Genomic DNA, 26135 nt, shown 5'->3' with positions numbered 1-26135 from the left:
ATTTTGGGCCATCTATCCACCACCTTCTCTTCGCTGATGATAGTCTTTTTAGCTGTAAAGCTTCTCTTTCCCAGGTTCACAATCTTCAAATTATCTTACGCTCATATGGTGACATGTCTGGACAAAGGATTAATGTCAATAAATCATCGATAACTTTTGGCTCTCAAGTTGATCAGCAAACTCGGATCTCTATCCAGACTTTAACTGGCATTCACAATGAAAGAGGTGCAGGATCTTATCTAGGTTTACCGGATCAAAGGTAGACATGCTTGACTACGTATTTGATAGATTGAAATCAAAGCTCTCAGGATGGTTTGAACGCAATCTATCTCTCAGAGGCAAGGAAATACTTTTGAAAGCAGTTGCATTGGCTCTACATGTCTATGAAATGACCTGTTTTAAGCTTCCCATTACAACTTGTCAAAAACTGACTTCTGCAATGTCTACTTTTGGTGGAATTCAATGGAACATAAGAAAAAAAATACACTGGATAAGCTGGGATAAACTATGCTTAGAGAAATCTCAAGGTGGACTAGACTTTAAAGACTTGCAGGCTTTCAATCAGGCATTATTAGCTAAGCAAGCTTGGCGGATATTACAAAACCTAGATTGTTTGTTTGCTAGGGTTATGAAAAGTAGATATTTTGAAAATACTGAGATCTTAAAAGCAGGAAAGGGATACCGACCTTCTTATATTTGGCGAAGTGTTCTCCATGGCCGAGATCTTTTGATGCAAGGGCTTCAACGAATGATTGGTAATGGACAAGATACGATAGTTTGGTCTGATTCGTGGCTCTTAGATGAAGGGAGAAGACGAATTCCTTTAATGAAAAATACCTTCATTAATCTTGACCTGAAGGTAGATCATCTAATCAACTCCTTCACGAGGAATTGGAATGAGTCTATAATAGCGGCTTTATTTTACCCCAGAGATGTGGATATCATCTTAGCGCATAAACCAGTGACATCAATTTCAGACCTTTGGAGTTGGAGACGTACTAAGAGTGGAGATTACTCAGTCAAAACAGGGTATACTCTAGCAAGTCACATGAATAACCCAACACTGATTTCTGCAGCGGAAATGAGACCCTCCATTAATGAACTAAAGACCCAGGTGTGGTTACTACACACCTCTCCAAAAAAAAAAAAAAAATATTTGGCGAGCTTTAAGTGGAGCACTTGCGGTTGCAGAAAGATTGGAAACTAGAGGAGTGAGAACAGACTTGAGATGCCAATTTTGTGGTTAGGAAAAAGAATCTATTAACCATGTTCTTTTTTCTTGCACTATTGCTAGACAAGTTTAGGCTCTGTCGGATTTCCCAACCCCTCCCAACCCCTGCAGATGGGTTTGACAAGGATTCTGAATTCGCTAATATCTCTTATTTACTTTCTTTCGTTAAGAATCAGCAAACCCCTCATTACATTAGAAGGATTTTTCCCTGGATACGTTGGTACCTCTGGAAACACAGGAATGATTTCTTTTTTGAAGGAAAATCCAACGATCTAATGATTTTGGTCCTTAAAATCCGAGAGGAGGCAATGCTATGGGTTAACGCTCAAGGATTAGCAAATGATCAGGCTAGCTCTAAAGTCTTCGATCGAGGAAAAGCTTCACTGGACTGGATTAGTCCTCCTGAATTTTGGCTGAAATGCAACATTGGAATGGCTTGGTGCAAATATTCTAACACTGGGGGGGGGGGGGTTTCCTGGGTTCTAAGAGATAGGAATGGTCAGGTTAGACTCCATAGTCGACGCTCATTCTCAAACATTACAAGCCTGCACGAAGCTAAATTTCAAAGTATTATGTGGGCAATCGATAGCATGCATTCTCATAAGATAAACTAGGTGATCTTCTCTTCTGAAGAATTTGACATGATTAATGCAGTCACCTATCCTCAAGAATGGCCTTCCTTTCAGTTTTATGCATCTGAGATTAGAAGAAAACTCTGTTCTATAAATGAATGGATAATGGAGATTGCAAGTTCACTTTCTAATCAAGGAGCGAACCATATAGCTCAGAGTGTGATTCAAAAAGGCTTTTTCCAATCGTACGTAGCTGGGGATCTCCAAAATGGCTTAACACACTTTTCCTTCTGGAAGAACAGAATAATATATAGGTTTGTCTTGGTTCGAAAGGTTTGACTAATCTCCAAAGTTGAAAAAATTTGGAAGAGGTGTGACAAACGTTTTTTTGTCCCTTCTTAATTTTTTATATTTCACCGAGTTGAGTTTCTCTTGGTTTTCTTACCTTATCCTCCTTTCATCTTATCTCGCTCCTATCAATCTTTTTGTTTCTACTGCAGTGATATTTTCTTCCTTGGTCCTGCAGATCGGATAAATATGCAGTAAATTAAAGATTTTTTTGCCTTCCTTTCTCTTACTTAACCTCACCTCCTCATATAAATAACACTTTCAACGCCTTTAAGATTAAACCTCAAAGTTTTCCTTTCTTGGAGAGACTCAATGGAGAAAGACTTGTGGGACGAGATTCAACACTTAGCATTAGGACGTGATGATCCAGAACTCTTAATACCAAGCTCAGACTATGAAGATGTTGTAGCAAGCAACATGTTAAGTTTGATTGCCAGGCCACTCAATCCCGTGGATCAAAACTTATTTGAAGTGGCGGCAAACCTTCCTACCATCTGGGGACTAGCATCTTCGGTCCATGGCAGAGTTCTTGATGATCGTTTTATCCAGTTACGGTTTCAGTTAGAAAGTGACCTGACATCAGTGCTACGATGTGAACCTTGGAGCTTCAATCACTGGTTTGTAGCCTTGCAACGTTGGGTTGACTTACCAAGATTGGATTTCTTAACCTCCTTAGATCTTTGGGTTCAAATCCGGGGTTTGCCTCTATCCTTTGTTTTTGTCAAAGCTATCAGAAGGATAGCGAGATCCTTAGGGGAAATAGTGCAGATGGGCTTTGAAGACTCTGTTACCAATCAAGTCTCATTCATCATAGTGAAAATCAGGGTTTCTATAACTGACCGGTTTAGATTTTTCAGAAGGGCGAGGTTTCAATCGGGTGATAGAGCTATGCTTGGCTTCCAGTACGAGAAGATGGAAAAAAATTGTACTAATGGTTGCAGGACCATGCACCCTACCTTAAGATGCCCCTTTGAACCTATGAATCCTAATCCTTTCAACAATCAAGATAATTCGGTTCATCAACGAAGAAAATGATTGCGAGGATACAGATTCTGCTCCTATCTCACAACAATCAAGTCCCGTTGCTCAAGTACCTGTTATGCTTCAGGAAAACCAGCTTCCACTTCCCAAACAGAGATCAGGTCCTTACTTTGCCTTAGCTTTCCCTCATTTTGATCTCTCTGGAAAAGACGAGTCTATAGGATCCAACTTTGAGTGTGGATCTCCTCCCAAGATGTCAACTAAGTTTGAAGCAGGAGAATGTTCAAAGAGAAGACTGGAGGTTAATCCAACACTAGAACTCCCTCTGAAGAAAAGAACCAGTGTTCCGAACCAAGATAAGGATCTTCCCCCAAATCATCACCCAGCTCACCCACTTTGATCACTCAACTTAATTCTATCAAGGTTAACTTTTTGGTGTGAATAGATCTCACTTAGAGTAGGTATGATGGCCTTAGGTTTAGCAATTACTTTCACAGTGTGCTGTTGGATGACAATGACAACTTTCGGCTGCTTTAGCCTTCTATGGGTTCGACGATAAAGTCATCTCAACTCCTGTAATTTTTTTGTCTATCTTATGAGTTAACTCAATGTTTCAGGTGGTTTTAACTTTCAGTATTAGGATTACTTTTGGTTGTAATTTGTACCTTTTGTTGTACTATGTACTTGTGTTGTAATAACCTGAGATCCGTCTTCTTAGGTTTAACAAAATCTTCTCCTTTGTGAAAAAAAAAAAAGAAACAGTAAATAATTCCATCTATATTAACATTTTTTGCCGTTGAAGTTTAATTTATTTAATTTATTTTTTGTAACATTAACGCCTCCTGATTTTTCTAAAATAACATTTTTACTTAATTAATCCCTACAGATTTTCCTAAACTAACATTTCGAATTAACTCAATAAATGGAACTATAGGAATGATTCAAATTTATTAATGCTTATTGACATACACAGCATGACACCATCATTTAAGAGATCAAGAATAAATGCTCAAAACTTATTTAATACATCTTTATGATATGTTTAATGTAAATCGACCCACTTTGAGAAACAAAAGATTACAACCTCAAAGATTATTATGACGTAGATAACGTCCTTAAACACGAGAACCAAAATTAAGGAAATCACATTTTAGCAAATATATAACTTTGTAAGCAAGAAATACATTTATTTCTGTACATATCTCCTTTAGAAACTAAATATAGTTCTGCAATATTCTCACAACTCCATTAGACATACAGAAAAATCTCGTGTTTATTGCTAAGGATCGTTTGACACCTTGCTCAACAAGCATTTATTCAATTATAAATATCAACTTCAAAAGAGAAACACAACACCCACAACCAAAACCTACATCCGCATAGCTAAACACAAGATGGTAAACCTTTTGCATTAATTCAAAATTGCCATATATATTTTTAGATTTTTTGCTTGCTTACCAATATATTCTCGATCTCATATCACATCTAATTTTACCATCTTCAAAGAAGTATATAAATAATGTCTCAATAGAAATACAAAAATGCATCAATTCATACACTTGAAGTAACCTTCCCGGTTGAGACACTTGATTTGGTTTTGGCGATAAACAGGTGCACATTTATTCCTTTATTAATTTATTGGTACAAAATGTTTATGTTTTCTTTATTTCATCTCTAATACCCTTCTTTTCTTATCTTAGATGGTTTAAAATCCATTTATTTGAAAAAAAAAATTTGGTTTGACGTGAACATGCAACCTTCCAGTTAGTGGATAATCAAAATATTTTTTGTTTGATTTATTTCATATCTACACAAATTTTTTGTTTTGGACTCCATGTAGTTATGTACTTATGTCACAAATGCATGTTGAGAAAGAAACCAATCTGAGTTTAGCACACGGTGAGCTGCTCACCTTTCTAGGTATCCTCTTTGTATTTATTATTGTATATATACTATCCTTTTGAACTTACCAAGCTTTTCGGTTTTTGGTACACTCCAGGATTTTGCTTTGATTTATTTGTATATCTTTTCAAACAATTGGGAGTAAATTAAAGGGGCCTATGTTGAGGCCACAAAAGAGGAAAATATGTTGGAGGAAAGAAGAAAGAGATGAGTTTGGCGAAGTTGTTCAAAGTTTTTGTTGAATGATAATTGTTAATTGATTCCAAAGTGACTATTAAATGCTCTATGTACTTTGTAATGATTTAATAGAGTAATATGTGAGCATGATAATCATGTAATTTATATGATAATTTAGGATTTTTTTTCCTGTAACTAGACTAATATATTATTGTATATGTATTAACGGGTTGAATCTAAAAATAGTAAATAAAGTTGATTTAATTACGACTGTAAAAAACAAATTATTTTGTGTGGTATACGGGTGAAATCCTAGAATTAACATTCAAAATACAATTATACAATATAAACACAAAAAAAAGAAAAAAATAATAAATAAATAAAATTTTAAAAAATTAATGAAAAAATTGTCCCGCGATGTATCACGGGTTAAAATCTAGTTTGAACTTATATTTCTGATCATATTCATATCAGATTGTTTTCTTCTTACAATTTTTTTTAATCATTTGATAGCCAAAGATAATAAGTTAAAAATCCAAGAAAAAATCGAATTGGAAGTTAGTATTTAAGATTGAAACTTGTAAAATCAAATTAAAAAGAGTAGAAATATCATACACGTTACATACAAAATTGAACAATTTCATGGTTGACCAAACGACAGCGTTTAGTAGTATCTAAAAAAAAAAAGAACATCCAGAAACAGCCCCATCAGCTAGCTACTGCTTCAATCAATCCTCTTTAGCAAAAATCTCGGAACTCTCTGAAACTTTCGAAACTAAAAAAAAAAAAAAAAATCAATGGAGATGAGTTTGCGTCTCGCTTCATCTTCAACCTCAAACCCAATTTGTCTTTTCAATCCAGGTAAAAACCTTCTTAATTCCCCAATCCGAAACCAGAGAACCCCTAGAATTGCGAAGAAGCCCTTTTGCGTTAGGTCTTCATTGAGCTTTTCTAGACAAACCTTATCTAGTAACTGGGATGTTTCTAGCTTCTCCGTTGACTCCGTTGCTCAATCTCCTTCTCGGCTCCCAAGTTTCGAAGAACTCGACACCACAAACATGTTGCTCCGTCAAAGAATCGTCTTTTTGGGTTCTCAGGTTCTTCTTACCTTCTCAAACCAAAAAAAAAAATCTCACCTTTTTTTTTTTGTTTTTTTCGAATCAAAATGGTTCTGTGTGAGTAATCAAACTGGTGATATCATTATGAAAATTGAATTTGATTTGTGATTTTGTAGACCTAAGTTTGTTTCATTCAAGTTGTGATGTGTTGTGCGTTGTATATCAGATTAGCTTTGTGCTACTTCGACTATAGCTTTCTTGAATTCGATGTTTTGTGCAATTTCTTGATTCTTAAAGCAAAAAAATATTGTTTTGTGATGTTTAGAATGATTGAGTTTATTGAACCATTTGATGTAGTTTGGGCTATTGCTACCATTTCCTATGACGACGACTCAGCTTTCTTGAATCTTGGTATACCTCTAGGTGGATGATATGACAGCTGATTTGGTTATAAGTCAGCTATTGTTACTAGATGCTGAAGACTCTGAGAGAGACATTACCCTGTTTATTAATTCACCCGGTGGATCTATTACTGCTGGTACGTTCTTATCATTACTACTGTAGGAAGTTCTGTGATTGTTTATCAGAGTTTTCTGAAATGATTTGGCTTTTTTTTTTCACTTAGGGATGGGAATATATGATGCGATGAAACAATGTAAGGCGGAAGTATCAACTGTTTGCTTAGGGCTAGCTGCATCTATGGGTGCGTTTCTCCTTGCTTCTGGTTCAAAAGGGAAACGTTATTGCATGCCTAACTCTAAAGTTATGATTCATCAGCCACTTGGTACCGCTGGAGGCAAAGTACGATACTTTTGATCTGTTTTATATGTCTTCTCGAATGGTTTTTCTTTTCTACTGTTAAAAGTGTTAGATATCTCAAAGCTTTGAGTGTGTCATTTCAGGCAACGGAAATGAGCATACGGATACGAGAAATGATGTACCACAAGATTAAACTTAACAAAATCTTCTCTAGAATCACCGGGAAGCCCGAATCAGAGGTATTTGCATATCTTTAGTCAGCTCTCTTCTACATGAGTCTTTTCCTTACAAGTTTATGATATCCATCACAGATTGAAGGTGACACAGACCGTGATAATTTCTTGAATCCATGGGAGGCGAAAGAGTATGGTTTGATCGATGCTGTAATTGATGACGGGAAACCAGGACTAATTGCACCAATTGGAGATGGCACTCCTCCTCCTAAAACCAAAGTCTGGGATCTTTGGAAAGTTGAAGGTACAAAGAAAGACAACACTAACTTGCCATCCGAGCGCTCGATGTCACAGAATGGTTATGCCACCATCGAATAGAACTGTTGTTGCATCGTTTACGCCTTCTTTATATGTTTATTGTGGTACCTTGCAACAACCATATAACGTTGCATTTCCTGTGTTTGTACCATTTCTCGGATTAGATAAATTTGTTGTAGCACAGATGGTGCAAGCTACATGACAAGAAAGCTACAAAAATCAAAGCTGTTTTTACAAGCTACATCCAAGTATGGTTTTTGAACTTCAGTCGTGATTGTGATACAGACAAAACCTGGTTGGAGTAATTTAATATACTTTTATGTGAAATAAATTATTTAAAGATAACACTGAAAATAACATTTTTGTTTCTAGAGGTTGTGTACTGCTTTACTGTCTTTACGAGATTAAGATCCGTGCTTGATCACGCGTTGAAACTCATTTTATTTATATTATAACTTTTATATAAAATAGAAATTATGTGATTGTTTGAAAAAAATTGTTGGAATAAAATATTATGTAATAAAATCATATGTTAAATATGATGGCTTGAAAAAAGACACATATTTTATAAGTTTTATATTGTTAATGATTCTAGATAAGTACATGTGTTATAACACTTGTTAAATTCTATTTTATACAAAATTTTGTATATTTTAAAATAAAATTTTAATATGCAGTATTAGCTTATGTATGTAAAGTTATTTCAACAATGTATATTCTACATCATGACTTGAATGTCATTATAATACATAATTTTGTAAATTTGGTTTTTAAAAAGCGAGTTATTATTTTATAAGTAATTTAATATATTGTTATATTTTTGTTTTAATATACTTGTTTTCTTGAAATTCTTTCATATTATAGTTTTAACTTATACCAAATTGCTTTAACTTTTATATTAAGTTTCTATATTTTAAAAATATTTCAAATAAATTATTTAAAGTTGATTATATTATATAAAACCATAAAATTCAACAAAAAAATATGAAATTGAATTTAAATATTCAAATTTTGACCCGAACCTCAATAAAAATTTTAATTCAATAGATATTATTTTTAAATAATAATATTACTAAAGTTTGAATATTTTCTAGATTGAACAATTTATATTTGTTTTTAAAAATTCAACTTATAGTATATCCGGAAATGAAACTATTTTTTAATTATAATAAATAATATGATAAGTTATTTGTTTCACAAAATAGACTTATATATAAAAATGAGAGGTGAAGTATAATGATAATTAACAAACTAATATGTTAAGTTAGATATCAAAATGTTTTAATATGGATGAATAATTTAATAAAAGAAATTAATATGGTAAGTTAGATGATATCAAATGATTATTTAAAATAAAAATATTCTCTTTGAGATTTTTGGAAATAAATTAAAGTTGTACCTATTATTTAACTTATAACCATTTAATCTATCAATTAATCTATAACCTATTTGTAATCAATTTTATTAAAATTATATAGTCTACAAAATGTTGTGTATTTCCGTTTTATTATATAAGGGATTTTTTTTTAAATGGATCTAATTCACTCCCAAAGTTAGCTCAAAAATGAAGAATTGCCACATCACATATTATTACCAAAGATCACAACATCCAACGTATGTGGGAGGGATTCTAACAATTTTATGGAGATTTGTTTTAAAAAAAAAATATGAGTAAATTTGGATAATTCCAAAAAATAGTGAAATTTACTAATTGTTAATAATCTAAAATTATAAACCTACGAAGAAAATGGTTTTCACTTTTCAGTAATTTTACATATCATAGTAATTTATTTTCTCAATATTACAGATAGGAAATCATAAGTTAAAGAAAAAATACATCTTAAAATGAAGTTGTCTGAGATTTTTTATTTTTTATTATTATTTTCTTTTACCAACTAGGGTTAAAAAAAAAAAAGGGTATAAAACCATTAGATCAGCAGAGTGAAACAAAAAAAAAACTTGAGATGGCCGACAGAGAAAGAACTCGTTCCCGGAAGAGACAAACTACTCACTCTACTTGAAGAAATCCAAAGTTTCACTGCAACGAGAATGGCGACTATTGTTGATGATTCCGAGGATGTGGTCACAGAGGCACAATCAAAAACTCAATCGGTGAAGCTACAGAGTTCAGATGTTCTTGATTGTCCCATTTGTTTCGAGCCACTCAAGAAACCAATCTATCAGGTTCCACTCCTTTTGTTTCATAATGTTCATAGCTTGGAACTTCATCATCTCTGATTGGTATATTAATTTCGAGATGAAACTATGTAACATATGTTTATGTGTTATCGAAGTCGAGTTCCCGTAAATACTGTAAACTTGCAGTAAAAAAAATTATGTGGTAAACCTGGCTAGTGATTTTTTGAACAAGGGTAAAAACTGTAGTAATGTATAAATAGTTTGATTTGGGTTACAAATTGTTTTTTCCGGTTGATGATTTTGGCTAACTCTTATGGTGTTCTGTTTTGTTGCGTTTAGTGTACTAATGGGCATTTAAGTTGTTCGTCCTGCTGCAAGAAAATAAACAATAGATGCTCGTTCTGTACATCGCCTATTGGGGATATACGATGCAGAGCCATGGAGAAGGTTATCGAAGCAACTATAGTTCCATGTCCAAATGCGAAGTACGGGTGTAAAGAAAGCACAACGTATGGAAATAAATCATCAATCCATGAGAAGGTTTGTGTTTTCGCGCGATGTTTCTGCCCCTTGCAAAACTGCAACTACGTTGGCTCTTACACTGATCTCAAAGGCCATGCTAATGCTGCACATTCTTGGGAAGAGTATGGCCTGATCTCGTTTGTGTTTGACCGCCCTTTACTCTTTGGCATGAACATCAATGAGAAGAAGATGGTCGTGTTTCGGGAAGAGGAAGACGGTGATTTGGTTGTAGTTCAGGCTTTCAAAGGAACCGAGGGCGTGTCCGTGACTGTGAGCTGTATCGCACCTCTGTCTCCGGGAATACGCAACCTCTCATGCAGTGTAGCAAAACTCAACGAGTGCACCACACTAAGGCTTCGATTGAGGGTGAAGAATATTCAGAAAGTGAGTGAGCAAATGCAGTTTGAAGATGGTTTCATGTTCATTCCGTCTTATATGTTGAGTGGTGGTCACATGAAGATGCAGATTTGCATCGGCTGTGATGGGTATAAATATATTCACATCTGAGAAAAAGATGTGAAGAGCCCTTAAATCTTTTTTGGTAAGTTAGGTCATAAAAACCTTCCCTAACTGGTAGTAAGCTTATGGTTTTCTTTTAGCTGTTTCGTTTTGATGAATCACATTGAGATCTATTTTGTTCATAGTAAAGATCTTGATGCTGGCACGTGCGGTCTCTTGAATAAGATGATTATGTAAAAAATCTGTAAACGCTTTTCATCCGTCAAATTGTATATTTTGGCGTATTTTGTTGTAGAATGATCAAACTAATTATGTTTTGGTGTGCCAGATAAGGTGCAGCAAGCTATGTGTTTTTTTCGCCTGATTAGTGGGCTTTTTGTTTGGTCAGTTTCATTGTGATTGTGATTGTGATACAGACAAAAATTGATTGACTGAGGGCTTGAGTGGTTCTCAGTAACCACTAGCAAAAGCAATTTTTGCAGGCCATCACGGCTGCTAGCGTTTAATAACAAGTAACACCTAAGATTTTATCTCTTTATGGGTTGCTTGTACGCTTGTAATCGTTAGATTTCAAAATCTCATTTATGTCAGTAATTATGGCAGCGGGTGGTTTAATGTTTTTTGTTTTTTAATCTCTATTCAAATTTCAATTATAATACTATTGATTTTTATTTTTATTAATTCAAAACGGTTATTTCAAAATATTAGTTCAAAATCTCATTTATGTCAATGATTTCAATATATTTTTATTAATTGATAATTTTTCACAATTTAATGTTTGAGGGCAGTTTTGATTTATTTATTTTGAATCAAATGCTAATATTACCGTTGTTTTAAACCAGCTAGGGTTATAAAAAGCCCAATTAGAGACTCTTCTTCAGTAGCCACACTAATTAACTAGCTCAGTGAAACGTACAAATCAGCCATCGGAGAGAGAGAGAGAGGATTTTGAATATGGCTATAACTGGAGAAGACAACGGAGACAGATCCGGCGACGAACGTCTCCCGAAGAGACAACGACTTCCTTCTGAAGATGAAGATGACGACGACGATTTCGAGTCCGTAAAGCTTCAGAGTCATGATGTCCTCGATGGTCCAATATGTTGTGAGCCACTCAAGAGACCAATCTATCAGGTTTCAACTCCTTCGATTCATAATTTTCGTATTGCAAGTGTATAGATTGATTTTGGCTTCAATATGTGTGTTGGGGTCTATGAGCGGCCTATAGTATAGTTTGATTTGGGGATGATGGTTCTGGCTAACTCTATTTGGTGTTTTGTTATTGTGTGTTGTTCAGTGTATTAATGGGCATCTAGCTTGTTCGTCTTGCTGCCAAAAATTGAACAAGAGATGCTCGTTCTGTAGATGTGAAATCGGGGATATAAGATGCAGAGCCATGGAGAAGGTTATTGAAGCAACGATAGTCCCATGTCCGAACGCAAAACACGGGTGTGAAGAAACCACCACGTACGGTATTGATCAATCTGTTCATGAGAGAGTTTGCTGTTTCGCCCCATGTTCTTGCCCTGTACCAAGCTGCAAGTTCGTTGGCACATACACGAATCTAAAAAGCCACGCTTGTCATGCACACATTTGTCGTGAAAAATTTCTCATCCCGTTTAAGTTTAACGGCCATTGTCCTATATTTCGAATGAACCTTGGTAATAAGAAGACTGTCATTTTGAAGGAAGAGAATGAGAACGATTTGATAGCAGTTCAGGCTTTCAAGGGATCGGACGAGGGCGTGTATGTGACTGTTAACCGTATCGTACATATGGGTCCGGGGATACGCGACGTCTTTTGCAAATTCCTGTGTAGGACTCCATTAAGGGAAACGATGGTGAAGAAAATTCAGAAAGTGAGAGAGCAAATGCATCCCGAAGATGACGACGTAATTTGGATTCCGCTTCCGCCTGAAATGTTGTTGAGAGGCGCGAGCTGGATGATGGCGATTTGCATCGACTATGATAGTTGGAACTAGAATCTTTAGCTTTATATCAACAAACAAGTATCACAAAAGCTTCACTAAAAGGGAGTTTTTGGTTTCTTTTTTTATTTTTATCTGTTAGCTGCTTCCTTTTTCATGTGTATCCTGAAGTCAATTAGATTTTGGATTGCGTGAAAACTCTTTTGAACATTTTTCATCCATGAATTCTTAAGTTTAACTGATTTAGTTGGTTCTTACTTTTTTTTTTTTTTTTTGGTGTACAGACTTATATACTACTTTAAGTTAAAAAAAGTCTTTGATGATAAAAGTTTTGAAAATTTATAAACACTACAACTACAACTAATTAGTGTTAAAATGGAATGGCAGATAATCGCTAAAAACTTATATTGGGGGCAAAAGTTAGGGTTGATTTTTGGGAGAATTTGACAAATTATATAAAGAGCATACCCAAAATTATCTTTGACACATGACAATTTTGTTTGCGATATTCTCACCAACAAAAAAAATTTTGTTTGCGATATTTATCTTGACGATTTTGTTTAGCTCCGTTGTGAAGATCTGATCTAAAAAAGGTGATTATTATTAAATTTCCAAAATGAAAAAGAAGAGGAACTGGCGGGATAATGAGAAAGAGGGCGGTGGAGGAGTGAGGAAGAGAACAAAGATGATTTTGGTGATGATTGTTTTTTTTTTTTTTTTTTTCTTTTTTTTTGGTGATTCATAAATAATATTTTTAGTTGTTAAAACAGTGTATAACGGATACAGATATTCGGTGAATATATTGATTTTACACAGATATTCGAAATCGACAGATACAGATTTGGATTAAAATACCTCCAAAAATACGGTAACAATCAATCAGACTAAAACTGATTAAAGATATTAATGACATATTGACTAAAATCAATAACAAATCAGTTATTCACCGTATACGAATTTTTAGTCAATATGATAAAGATAATACTGACATATACTAATCGCTGTATACGAATTCATATTTAAATACCTCCAAAAATCCTAGATATCCAGATCTTTCTTATGCCTAATTGCTAACTCCTCTCACCTGATTGGTAAGCTACTTTTAAAACTTTAAAATTATTTAAAGTATTGACAACCAATTTTTTGTCAATCAAACTTTCTTGCTTTTAATTTTTTTAAATTTCGAAAGTCATTTTTTTTTCTCTTCCTTGTTTTTCCTTATCTTTTTAAGCATCAAACCTCAGACTTTAAAACTAAAGATTTTTTAAAACATTTTTTTTCTCACTCTTTTATATTTAAAAGCTATCCAAAAATATATATAAATATTTTACATATTTTATTTTTATAAATTAATTATTCTCATTTTTTCTCTTTCTTTTAAGACCCATTTGAATAATACGAAAAAAAATATTCAAAACAATTAAAAGACACTATTGATATTTGCCAAAATAATGAATCAAGAATTAATCACCAAAAACAAAAAAAAATCAGAATATTGTTAGCAAAATTTTATATTGACTATTGGAATTATTACTATCTTTTAATTTATTGTTGAAGTGTATTGCATTATTTAAAATTTAATAAGTTAATAAATTGATGTCTACAACTTCAATTATTTATTTCTTATTCTTATAGTTGTTTGTTTTTAATTAGTTTTCAAACAAAATTTCATATTTGATTGATTTATTTTTTTAAATATTAATTTATCATTAATAAAATTTATTTTGTCATTAAAATGTTATATAAATTAATTTCTGACATAATATATATTTATTATTAATACTTATAATAATTATAAAAATAACAGCTACCGCTTTAAAAGTTGTAGGTAAACAATCAGATTTTAATAGTTAAAGTTTCTACAAGCATCAACAGCCAAATTCTCTGCAGCTAAAATTTTAAAGTCAAAGTCTTTACAGCCAAAAGTAACAGCCGTTACCAATTAGGGCCTAAATGACGACACGTCATCGTGCACACTTAAATGAAAGGACTCCACAAAAACCAACTCAGTTAAAATTTAGGGACAATTACTTAAATGATATACATTTTAGGTAATATCACCAGAATCTACAAAAAAATATTTTATTACTAGAATATTTCGGGTATTTTCAAAATACCCAGTGTGCTCTTGTTTTATGTTACCGGAAAAAACGTTATTACAAAAACGTCATTGCCACGTCAGACGCCACGCCAGAAATCGCTGACGTGTATTAAATAACTCAGCTGTAAAGCGTAATAGAGGAAATGACGGCTGAGTTATAGGTATGTTGCGGCTGATTTAAGGAAAAAACATTTGAGTAAGATTGGACGGCTGACTTAGAGCATAACTAAGCCACATGTAACGGCTGAGTTTTCACCGGATGATTGAGTTGTCAAAATTTTGGCTGAGTTAGAGCATAACTCAGCCGTCCTTAGGGCTGAGTTATTATCCGATGGTTGAGTTGTCAAAATTTCGACTGTGTTATCAATACGACACGGCTGAGTTATCGTATTTCCGGCTAGCTGAGTTATGAAAAACGGTTGACTTATGAGATGTAGTTTCGGCTGAGTTATGGTTAAATTCTATAACTCAGCCGTTTAAGGCTGACTTATCGTACAACTCGGCCATTTGACGGCTGACTTAGAAGCAAAAGATTAATTACTAGAATGTTATTCAGTTACGGCTGACTTATGAAACGATACAGCTGAGTTACATATTTTCAGTTGACGCAACGGCTGAATTTGGTAGCCATTTTTCTATTTTTTAATTACTGTAATGTTATTCATGTTGTGGCTGAGTTATAATTTATTTCATGGCTGAGTTATATTAAGGCTGAGTTATTATTTTTTTAATGGCTGACTTACCACGTCGGACGCATCATCTATGTCAACATTCTATGTCATCATCTTTCTTTTCTGGAAATACGAAACGTCGTTCATAAACGCATGTGGAGGATAGAATCAATCGTCTTCTTCCCTTCCTTTGGATCTGGTTTTTTGAAACCAGCCAACGACGAACAAAACCAACCACGATTCCGATCTATAAATTAATCACGCTTCCAACATAGAATCATACAATTCTAAAACGTTTCCAATCGCTTTTTTTGAGAATCGCGATTCCGTTGCGATTCCAAGTGATTTCGGCTGCTTCTGTTTCCGATTCCGATTTTAGAGCGGGAATTGGAGCTTCACCGACGATTCTGTGCAACATATATGAACAGTAAAAACCTTTTAGTTTCTCTCTATTTTGATATAAAGAGAAATTGTCGATGAGATTCTGAAAAAAACAAAAAAACAATGAAAATATGATGTGTATTTTAATTTGCTGATGTGTAATTTTTTTACTCAAAATCGAAAAATTAAATGTAAAAGGTAAATTGTAATTACAAACAGGACACTAAACATTTGAGTAATTTTTGAAAAATTGTTAAATATAAGTAATAAACTAACTTTTGCATAACATTCCACTAATTCTTACTAAATTTTAAAAACAATCTCAAAACACACTGGTGTGTGACGGAAGGCACTGCAAAAGACTTATTCATCTTCGAAAGATACAAAAAAATCATTTAGTCTAAACAAAAAAAAGAAAAAAACAAAAAAATTTAACAACAAGACTTCTTGAGAATGCAATAAATAAATATTAGTGTCACCATCACACGCATATATTGTTCACGCATGATTCTTTGATAAGAAAGTCGATTTTCAAACTCTTGAAAACATGAATTGTTTTCCCAAATATAAGAAATTAACAATTACAAACATGAATTTACGAATTCTCCTTTGAAAAATCAATTAAAAACAATTGACCAAAATACATATACTAAAATTGATTAAAGATAATAATGACATATTGACTAAAATCAATAACAAATCAGTTTTAGATGTTATAGTCAATATATATGGAAAAATATGATAAAGTGCCCACGAAGGCAACATTTTTGTTTCTATAATTCTACTTAGCGTTTATGAAACAAGTTAGTGGTTCTAATTGATTTGAATTAGTCTTGGCTTTTGATTCATTATAACGTTGATGGTAGAGACACTCGATGTCGACATGTCCCTTATCGTACTCTATAAGATTATTTATACAACGTGTACCAAGAAATTTCATGCACAGAAAGTCATAATTGGATTATTATAAAATATTAATCTCAATAACTATATATATAGACCGGTCCAGCATTATTGCTAAGAAAACAAAAATTATATGTACATGCGTAGTTAACTAGATTAAGAATGGGTTTGAAAATGTCAAGCAATGCTCTTCTTCTATCTTTATTTTTTTTACTTCTTTGTCTCTTTTCTGAAATTGGAGGAATTGAGACCACTCACCAAAGGATAGGTTAGTGCCTTCTTATATCTGTTCATATTCTTTTTTTTTCTTTCTTTAATATCATTATAGCCCAACTCAAGACATTAGCCTCCTCTTTCTCTCTCAGGCCCAAATATCGAGAAACCTTTAACTGATCCTTGTTCCGACGCCGGTGAAGCTCCGGCTTGCCGACGTCATGGGTCTCTAGTTCCTTCTCCGCTGTCTCTTACTTGTCCTGCTCTCTGCTTTTCTTTTGTTGTTGTTGCATATCTCAATCACTTCGAACCGACCAGACCCATTGTCAAAACCTCTCTCCTCTGTCGAAAAGCTTTAACGCCAGATCCTCTTCCAGAGATAGACGGCGAGGGAGTTCCCTGTCAACCCTCATTCCGACTGAAGCCCTCTCCCCAAACCCTCGTTTGAGCCTAGTAAACCCGGGGCTCTCCCAAAGGCATAGATCTGAACAAATCCTCGTTTTGCCTGAATCTCTCTGTCTGGGGTGTAAGATGACGATGCTCGGTATTGTTGTTCCCTGGATCAGAAGGTCATGTCCGCAAGAAACCGGAAAGGTGAGGCTACTTCTGCCCCTCTCCAAACCTTTTGCCGTCGCGAATACCTGGTACTCCAGTCTCTCGCCGAGCCTGTTCCCATCGGTGCCCAGAGGCTCCAATCGGAATGACTACTCGCCAGTTCGCCGCCACTCCATTACCACCTCCGGCTTGGATGCGATTCTAGGGTTCCCGATAATGGACCTACATCCATGTTTAGGCCCAGTTATCACCTTTGGGGCCAATACCAAAAACACTGCTCCACGCTCTCATCCTTTAAGGCCCAGGTCGGTATCCTTAACTTACTTGCGAATGTTATCCTTCGGGTTGCATCCATTTCATTATCTTGAACACCTGCTGCTGATGTTTGCTTGGCCATTGCCCTTTAAATATGTGATTTCGCTGACCCACCCTCGACAATATATGACTAGTGTTAGAACTTCCCTACCTAGTCCTGTTCTTAAAAAGCTTAAGTCAAGTTCAATTCCTTTAGTACCGATTTTCTCTGCTTGGTCAAGTCGAGGTTTCCTCGGTAGCAGAACATTGGTGGCTTTAGAGTTGCTTGTTAATTTTGTTCGTCGGGGTCGGTTCTCTAACTCGGTCCGGATGCTTACCTCGTGGAAACATAACCATGAACCTGATCCGACAACTTGTGTGAACCCTTGTCTTAAATCCTTTGATCCCCTGTATTACCCACTGCCATTAGATCGAAAGCTTGTGTTTGTTGACTTTCTCCAGGACCAAACCGATTACAAGCTTTGTGTGGAATTTATTTACCTCCATTGCCATGTGAGGGATGACCCACCTGCTTTGTTACGGCTGGTTTCCCATTCCTGGCGTTCCCCGGCTATAGCTTCATCTAGAATCATGAGGTATGTTCCTAAAAGCTTAAAGGGTTTGGTTCCCATGCTTTTGAACCGTCTCATGCTGGCACAAACTCCCACAAGCGTCCCCCCCATGGGACACCTTTTTACAAGCTCAACCGCGTCTTCCGCTAGAGCCGCTTTTGGCCACCCACTGGTCGAGGATATCGTGAAGTTTGACTTCAAGTACGAGTCCACCTTGGTCCCAATAGACTTCTCAAATATTGTAAAACTGTTTCAGTTTGAAATTCCCTATCTTTCTATGTTTATCTTGAATTATGTTGTAAGAACCCTCCTATTGTTTGTTGAGGTCTCATTTGAATGAAAAATTCTCATGTTTGCCAAAAAAAAAAAATATGATTATAGCCCACACTATATATATATATATATATATATACCACTGTATTTGGTTTCTTCCGCAAAGAAGAAGATCAATAATCTTAAAGGATTCTTTAATTACACTAGCCTATGATCAATTATTATAGATAATAGATGTATGGAATGGAAGTAATATAAACTAATTTAAGAAAATATTATAATAAATTATTCTATAATTATGCGTCAATTTATACTTATAAAAATATATATTTCTCTTTAATAGACTAAATTAATATCAACCAAAACTAAAAGTAATTTTTGACTCTTTTTTGTGTACAATCATAAAAAAAAAAAAAAACTCACAAATCTGTATGCAAAATCATTGTAGAGTACCATTGTAAGCTATATAATAATAGCTAAATTTGTCACTCACAGTTGCATGTAAATTATGTTGTGATTGAATTTATTTTCATTCAATTATAAAGCTTTTCATGTATTTTGTTTTATGAAGATGCTACAAAAAACTTTGAAATTCGAACCTTTTTAGTAATATATATTTAATGTTAACTGTAAAAGTTTTAACATGTTACTTACAAACTCTATAAATAACGATGCAGTATTTAATTATTATTTTTGATGTTAATCTATTACATAATAAAAATGAATTAAGTGAGTACATTAAATTGATTTAAAGTGTTCATTTGTTTCTGTATGCATTATAATATGATAATATATATCTATATATATATATATATATATATAATATACATATCTACATTTGGAGACTGATCAACAACGACTTTTAATACAAACTTCTAAGTTACTAAGCATAAATATAATATGATAAGTTTAATAATTTTTTGCTCTCAAAAATCGGAAAAATAGTCTAGTCTTCTCTTTCTTTTTATCTTCTAACAGCTAGTTTATAGTTTTATTTATAACTTTTTCGTTTTTTTTTACTCCCATATTATAAAGTCCACATTGATTCTTATATTAGCAGGAGAACCTATTAGAGAGCTATCTGTATCTCCATCTTGTTCATGCGGAGGAGGCAAAGGAACTGTTTCATATCAATACGTTATCAAAGATAAAATAAACATAGGTTCAATGGATCTCCTCTATTGAATCACAATATATAGAGAATAGACAACATAGTTAACAGAAAATATGTTATCCATCATATCAACGACACCGGCTAAATTTGATCGATCGAATAAATGTGTAAATTTAGTTAACTAGGTAATATTTTTATGTTTATGTCAATTCAAAAGACACTATTAAATATTTGTTCCAATATGTTTGAATCGTGCATGGTTAAAATGGATGTGCCACACGAAAATAAAGAGATTAAACGAAAAATAGCATTGATCACACGGATCACTACTTTTGATTGCATTATTTAAAAATTTTCAATATAATAAAGTTTAGAAACAAAAGAGTGAGGTTCCCAAGTTAGTCCGGAACCCAAAACCAAAGGACTTTTCGAATTCGGGTTTTTTTTACACAGCCTTATTTTCGGGTTCGGGCCGGGCTTTTTTAACCCACGCAACATCCTTACACGCATGCATAAAAGCCAATTAAAAAGGGAACTCGATCCGTCAGTGTGAGGTGGTGCCGAGAGAGATGATGAAATTGTCTAGACGCAACTACGGAAGAGGAATCAGCCACCGTATCTCCACGAAGAGGCGACGACTTCCTTCTGTTTCCACCGACGACTCAAGTTCTATGCAAGAAGAAGACGAAAAGACACTTGTGGTGCTTAGTGATGATAGTGATTCTGACGAAGATATAACTCTCCAATCAAGCAAACGCCGGATTAGTTCATCACCCAAATCCGTAACTCTGCCCAGTTCGAATGTTCTTGACTGCCCCAATTGCTTCGACCCTTTGATAAAGCCAATCTTTCAGGTTCGTTCCTTTTTAAAAAAAAAATTAGGGTTTGGTGAAATTGCAAGTGAGAACCATTCACTTAACTTTGTCTCTTAATTGGTTAATCTAAGTTCAAAGGTCACAAGTCTAGGTCCCAATTGGTTGAGAAGCTAATATAGTTTGCTCTCTAGCTAGTGTTGCTGTTTTGTTTTTAGGCCAACGAGTTTCACTTTAGCCAATGTTGCTGTTTTGTTTTTAGGTCATTGAGTTTCACTTTTGCTAGTGTTGCTATTTGGTTTTTTTAGGTCAATGAGTTTCACTTTAGCTACGAATGCTGTTTTGTATTTACGTCAATGAGTTTTACTGTAGCTAGAGTTGCTGTTTTGTTTTTAGGTCAACGATTTCACTTTAGCCAGTGTTGCTGTTTTGTTTTTAGGTCAATGAGTTTCACTGTAGCTAGTGTTGCTGTTTTGTTTTTAGGTCAACGATTTCACTTTAGCCAGTGTTGCTGTTTTGTTTTTTAGGTCAATGAGTTTCACTAGAAAGTGGAAAAATCGATTCTTTTTTAGCTTTGTGCTAACACTGTGTTTTTATTGCGTTTTTAGTGTAACAATGGGCATCTAGCTTGTTTCGTGTGCTGCATCAAATTGAAGAAGAGATGCTCGTTCTGCAAATTGCCTATAGGGGATGTTCGATGCAGAGCCATGGAGAAGGTCATAAAAGCAGGGTTAGTCTCATGCTCAAATGCAATGTACGGGTGTAAAGAGAGCACCGCCTATGGAAACAAATTACTAAGCCATGAGAGAGTGTGTGTTTTCGCGCCATGTTCATGCCCCGTTAAGGATTGTAACTACATTGGCTCCTACAAGGATCTCAACAGCCATTTTCGTGGTGCACACAAACGGAGTCCGGGTTACATATTCGGCTTGGAGCTAAGACGTTCAATAATATTCTGCTTGGAGCAGGACGTTAGTGATCAGATGATCATTTTTCAAGAAGAGAAAGAAGGTGATGTGATTGTAGTTGAAAGTTTCACCGGATCAGAAGGGGTGTATGTGACTGTGAGCCATATAGTGCCTACGGTTCCGGGAGTACGCAAATTCTCCAGCAGCCTAGCCAGAATCCAAGAGCATAGCACACTAAGGCTGGGGTTGCGGGTGAAGAATATTCAGAAATGGAGAAAGCTAGAAGAGCAGCCTGAAGATGACTTTCTATTGATCCCATCTTATATGTTGAGTGGTGTTCATATTAAGATGGAGATTAGCATCGGCAATGAAGATGCCTATGTTCATGTCTGAGCTATGTTCGGTCAGTAGAAGTAGGGAACTCTGCTAGGTAATGGGTCATTGAGTTTGATTTTGTAGTTTCATGCATTGCATTTACAATGAGTTATCATAATTTATGGAATAGACATTTCCATCCTCTTATAACAGTTTTTTGCATTGCATATATGAACTTCCGGAGGACCAAACAACAACATCTCCTCAATTTCTTGTTAACTAGAGCTGCTTTTCGAATCATGTATGGCGCCTGAACATGAATTAGATACTTCGATGACAAAAAGAATATATTACATTATGTTTCATTGCAATCGAAGAACAAATTACAATCATTAAATAAAAAGTGTCCAAATTTTCTTATCCTTAGCTTTCTATCAACACAAGTATCACACAAATTTCTCTACCATCCATGCAAGCAAACACAAATTTTAATATAGTTTTTCTATGATTTTGATGATTTGGGTGAATTTGGTGAAATAGTTATGATTTATCATAAATTTCTCCCGAATTTCGCGTAAAATTTTTAGATTTAAATTTTGCATTTTTTTTGTTGTCAACCATTAGGCCACAACTGGCCGGCCCATTGCATTTTTAAGTAAGCATATTTACTAAAATCTCTTACATTTTTAAGTCTTCTTTATAGTTTCGTTCACAAAGTTAGGATCCGTTTGAGTCAACCATCGAGTCACAACAAACCAACCCATTAGCCGAATCTCTATATTCGTAGGGAGCGGAACTCGATCCCTGGTGTGATGGTGTCTTGTGCATTAAAGACTTACCATTGACCACTGCACTAAAGTCACTTCACCAAATCTGATTTGTTAAACTCACTTAAACTAATATTTTGTTGATTTATTTGATTTTATATGTTAAATTAAAAACATATAGTAGATTTACCATTGGTTGTTGATTTATTTGATTTTATATGTTAAATTAAAAACATATAGTAGATTTACCATTGGTTGTAGGCATATAGATGGTCCATTGGTTGTTGTCATATATTTCAAGAAGCCACAAGGTTTATATCTGACAGTGAACTGTATTGCACCTTCTGCTCCGGGAGTTGGAGAGTTGCCCTACGATATCTCATGTTCTGGGAACAGACTTCATGTTGGTTCCTAAATTTTTCTTGGTTAAGTGTCCTACATTGAATATGGTAATTCGCTTACGAGAAAAAGATGAAGAAGATGTTGATGAAGAAGTAATCAGCTTATACAAACCATTTTAGGCCGCTCTTCTGGTACCCTTATGATAAATTTATGATGTTTCTTCTAAACAAATATTTCTTATGGCTCATTGTTTACTTAATTGTAAACGAGTACAACCATCACTATACTAGGCTACATGTTTATTTGGGCATGATAATTCAAAGACATTTTTGTTCAAATCCGTATGTATTTTTTTTTGTAGTATTTATTGTGTAGTTTATTTAAAGTATTTTAAAAATATATAAAAAAAAACTCAAGATATATACGAAATATTACTCACTGATGAATACAAAACTTTTATCTCATGTAAGGTCTCTTCCTCCAAGAAGACATCTTAAATGTAATGTTGTTGATGTTTGTAATGAGAGAAGAGTGTTAGCAACATAAGAGTGATGGTTGGTTGGCTCTGGTCTTATGTTGCTATCAATGAGAACATATCTGTTTATAGTGGGATTTGGGATAAGTTTCTTTGGTTGGAGTACGAGCAATTTCAAGGGTTGTAGCGGCCTTGGATATTTTTGGAAGTTGATGCATTACAATAGGCTCAACATACGAAATTTAGATTTCATTAATGTCATATTCGAATCTGATGATAAGTGGTTGATTAAAACTCGAGCTTTTAAACATTCTTCAAATTCATATTTTTTAATCTTTTGATATTTGAATACCAGATTCGTTACACTAACCTACTATTGGGACTGATGAACCTTTAGAAAAACTAATCATAATACGAGTTTTACTTTTCTACAATAACTGAAAAGAACCTTTTAATATGATATAGAGTCATTCACACTCCCTAAAGAAGACATGAAATGTTAATGGTTAAAAATATAAATTTTTGCTCGTGGGCATTATTGGTATTCCGTTCTAGAGTTTGGTGTGTAAGGACGGATTTGGGAAATTATTTCTGAAAATATTTCTGTAAAAGTGTTTTTTTTTATATAGTTAGTAATAAATCTACAAATGGTTGAACAAAATTTAATTAGATTGACCAATTTGTTGAATTTAAATGGTATTGACAAAATTAGGAGATACGAAATTAACTTTTATATTAAAAATGAGAAACATGTATAAGAGACAACGATAAGAAATTTTTTACTCTCAAGTCTCAACAAGGCAAAATCATGAGTAATCCCGACGAGAGAAAACTGAATTCTGAGGAAGAGGAACATGAAAGTTCTGACGACAGTGGCTATCAGTCTGTTCTGGCCGTGCCGGTATTGAGTCTCTCTGAAAGTTTTAATGTGGATGAAACCATCCGTAAAGAAGCCGCCGCTGCGGCAAAACTTATTGTTGATGCTGCTAAAGAAGCCGCGGGGAAGAAGGATCAACCTGTGAGTGGAAAAGGTGGCTTTGATGGGGATCCCAAAAATAAGATCAAACTCGGACGACCACGAGTCTTTGTGGAAGCTCTTGCCGGAGTGTCTGGATCTACAGCCATCGCTTCCACCATGGACAAAGAGCCAATTAAAAAGGCTAGAAAGAAAGGGTCGACGCAATTGACCAACCCTCCTCAAGGTCCTCCCACATGTAAAGCAGTCTCTGGACACTTAAGCCTGCACAAAGATCGTGGTTACCAAGGTTTCCTTCCTCCACCAACATTTAATGCGGCTGAAGAAGGATTTGGTGGTGGAGGGTCTAGTTCAGGCACTAGAGGGTTGGAGATTGATCTGAATGTTGATCCAGTGGAGGAAGACGAAGGAGGGAGTGCATCTGGTGTTACTCCAAAGTTTGATCTCAACAGGTCACCACCAGAAGAAGACGGTAAAGAGGATGATAAAGCTAAGTGAAAAGCATTCTGAGACCTTGCTAAAGCGTTTCAATTTTCAATTTTAAGTGTTTGATTTCAATAATGTGCATGTGCGCATGCAAATACTCTTCCTTCGTAACATTGTTTTCTTCCGTTTGTTTCTTTGAATTATTCAATCTATGCTATTGATGCTTCATAGTTTATATTATTTTCATCGAAACTGTAAAAATGTAATAAGATTTTTTACATTTGACAACAATGTTGCAATGAATAAATTGTTCGCTAAAAACAAGTATTCAATCTATGCTATCGATCCAGAATAATGGAGAGTGTTCTAGAATCGGTCATTGTCCCATGCCGAAACGCTGAACATGGCTGCAAGGAGAAGTTCTCTTTTGGCAAAGAATTAGTCCATGAGAAGGAGTGCTGTGTTTATATGTGCTATTGCCCTGCACCAGATTGCAGCTACAAGGGCATGTACAAGAATCTCTACCGTCATTACTATGCTAAACACAAGGCTAATTGCTCAAGGTTTACGTGTGGCCAGTACGATGCCGCATGGTTACGCATCAGTAAGAAGATATTAGTCCTTCAGGAATATGAAGATGGTCCATTGGTTGTTGTTCAATGCTTCCAGGCGGCACATGGTGTGTATGTGACTGTCAACTGTATATCACCTTCTGTTCCATGTGTTGGAGAATTCTCTTATCGTCTCATCTACCGGAGGGGAAGTGAAAGTGTGTCGTGTGAATCCAAGATGAACATGATTAAGAAAATAAGCTTCGAAACTCCTTTGGAGAATTACATTTTCATTCCTTATTGGTCCCTAGATAAGATCTCTATACTAAAGATGGCAATTCGCATTCGTAAATTAGGAGAATAATAAGACGAAGACGCAGAGGTGTAATTATCATATGATATATGTTGTAGTAGGTCGTTGAGTTCATCAGTGGCCTAGCTAGTAATGTATTTCCGATGTTTTTTTTTTTTTTTTTTTTTTACTGTTGCTGCTTTCATCCATGAACTCTAAAGAGTCTCCAAACTCATATTTTAATGGTCTTATTGTTTTAATTAATGGTTTTTCCTTTCTCTACCATCCATTATACTAATACTTCTCTTTGTTCTCATAGTTAATTAACAATTAATAATTAACCGTCCATTATACTAATATAATCCATTATAGTTAATAATTTCTCTAGCACTTCTCTTTCTCGGAGGGTTAATCGGGTATTACCCATTCAGGTTCGGGTAAACGGGTTTAGAAAAATAGAATTTATTGGATATTTTTAGATATATGGGTTTAGTTCGGTTTGGGTACTATCGGGTTTGGTCGGTTTGGGTTACAAATTTTAGAACCCGATTAGTACCCGAACTACCGGGTACCCAAAAAATATAATTTAAATTAATTAAGTTTAAATAAATTTTGACTTATGTAACAA

The 26135-nt window shown here is 34.6% G+C and overlaps 5 protein-coding genes and 1 pseudogene across 6 annotated transcripts; all 6 read left to right on the top strand.

Moving 5' to 3' along the window:
• The first annotated feature begins 5831 nt into the window (after positions 1–5831).
• Positions 5832–7760, top strand: LOC104750450 (ATP-dependent Clp protease proteolytic subunit 3, chloroplastic). The gene is made up of 5 exons (XM_010472242.3): positions 5832–6308; positions 6693–6807; positions 6895–7070; positions 7172–7267; positions 7340–7760. The coding sequence occupies exons 1-5, from the start codon at positions 6009–6011 to the stop codon at positions 7577–7579; spliced, it is 927 nt and encodes a 308-aa protein (XP_010470544.1). The 5' UTR covers positions 5832–6008; the 3' UTR covers positions 7580–7760.
• Positions 7761–9455: 1695 nt separating this feature from the next.
• LOC104750449 (E3 ubiquitin-protein ligase SINA-like 5) lies at positions 9456–10923 on the top strand. Of its 2 annotated transcripts, none has more exons than XM_010472240.3 (2): positions 9456–9703; positions 9998–10923. In XM_010472240.3, the coding sequence occupies exons 1-2, from the start codon at positions 9569–9571 to the stop codon at positions 10685–10687; spliced, it is 825 nt and encodes a 274-aa protein (XP_010470542.2). In that variant the 5' UTR covers positions 9456–9568; the 3' UTR covers positions 10688–10923. The 2 variants fall into 2 exon arrangements, with proteins under 2 accessions (XP_010470542.2, XP_010470543.2); XM_010472241.2 differs by having other exon boundaries at positions 9500–9703; positions 10051–10923.
• Positions 10924–11497: 574 nt separating this feature from the next.
• Positions 11498–12764, top strand: LOC104753622 (E3 ubiquitin-protein ligase SINA-like 5). The gene is made up of 2 exons (XM_010475849.2): positions 11498–11773; positions 11937–12764. Exons 1-2 carry the CDS (start codon positions 11594–11596, stop codon positions 12618–12620), a joined length of 864 nt encoding a protein of 287 aa, XP_010474151.1. The 5' UTR covers positions 11498–11593; the 3' UTR covers positions 12621–12764.
• A 7390-nt stretch (positions 12765–20154) lies between these two features.
• Positions 20155–21881, top strand: LOC147925569 (E3 ubiquitin-protein ligase SINA-like 4). The gene is made up of 2 exons (XM_087493378.1): positions 20155–20497; positions 21064–21881. Exons 1-2 carry the CDS (start codon positions 20213–20215, stop codon positions 21754–21756), a joined length of 978 nt encoding a protein of 325 aa, XP_087349504.1. The 5' UTR covers positions 20155–20212; the 3' UTR covers positions 21757–21881.
• A 2106-nt stretch (positions 21882–23987) lies between these two features.
• LOC109131960 (uncharacterized) lies at positions 23988–24985 on the top strand. The gene has a single exon (XM_019243122.2). The coding sequence runs from the start codon at positions 24071–24073 to the stop codon at positions 24734–24736; it is 666 nt and encodes a 221-aa protein (XP_019098667.2). The 5' UTR covers positions 23988–24070; the 3' UTR covers positions 24737–24985.
• A 33-nt stretch (positions 24986–25018) lies between these two features.
• On the top strand, positions 25019–25579 carry LOC147925568 (E3 ubiquitin-protein ligase SINA-like 2 pseudogene; annotated as a pseudogene).
• The last annotated feature ends 556 nt before the right edge of the window (positions 25580–26135 follow it).

Source organism: Camelina sativa, chromosome 16 (assembly GCF_030686135.1).
Source record: "Camelina sativa cultivar CO46 ecotype springtype chromosome 16, ASM3068613v1".
In the NCBI taxonomy this organism is placed as follows: domain Eukaryota; kingdom Viridiplantae; phylum Streptophyta; class Magnoliopsida; order Brassicales; family Brassicaceae; genus Camelina; species Camelina sativa.
Note: the sequence above shows the minus strand (reverse complement) of the source record. Positions and strands in the feature narration are given on the sequence as shown.

Excerpts from the sequence above, each read along its gene's own strand:
- LOC104750450 (XM_010472242.3), top strand. The coding sequence starts at position 6,009 with ATGGAGATGAGTTTGCGTCTCGCTTCATCTTCAACCTCAAACCCAATT. Across the intron at positions 6,808-6,894 it reads CGGTGGATCTATTACTGCTG|GGATGGGAATATATGATGCG; the intron begins GTACGTTCTTAT and ends TTTTTCACTTAG. Across the intron at positions 7,268-7,339 it reads CCGGGAAGCCCGAATCAGAG|ATTGAAGGTGACACAGACCG; the intron begins GTATTTGCATAT and ends TATCCATCACAG.
- LOC104750449 (XM_010472240.3), top strand. The coding sequence starts at position 9,569 with ATGGCGACTATTGTTGATGATTCCGAGGATGTGGTCACAGAGGCACAA. Across the intron at positions 9,704-9,997 it reads TCAAGAAACCAATCTATCAG|TGTACTAATGGGCATTTAAG; the intron begins GTTCCACTCCTT and ends TGTTGCGTTTAG.
- LOC104753622 (XM_010475849.2), top strand. The coding sequence starts at position 11,594 with ATGGCTATAACTGGAGAAGACAACGGAGACAGATCCGGCGACGAACGT. Across the intron at positions 11,774-11,936 it reads TCAAGAGACCAATCTATCAG|TGTATTAATGGGCATCTAGC; the intron begins GTTTCAACTCCT and ends TGTGTTGTTCAG.
- LOC147925569 (XM_087493378.1), top strand. The coding sequence starts at position 20,213 with ATGATGAAATTGTCTAGACGCAACTACGGAAGAGGAATCAGCCACCGT. Across the intron at positions 20,498-21,063 it reads TGATAAAGCCAATCTTTCAG|TGTAACAATGGGCATCTAGC; the intron begins GTTCGTTCCTTT and ends TTGCGTTTTTAG.
- LOC109131960 (XM_019243122.2), top strand. The coding sequence starts at position 24,071 with ATGAGTAATCCCGACGAGAGAAAACTGAATTCTGAGGAAGAGGAACAT.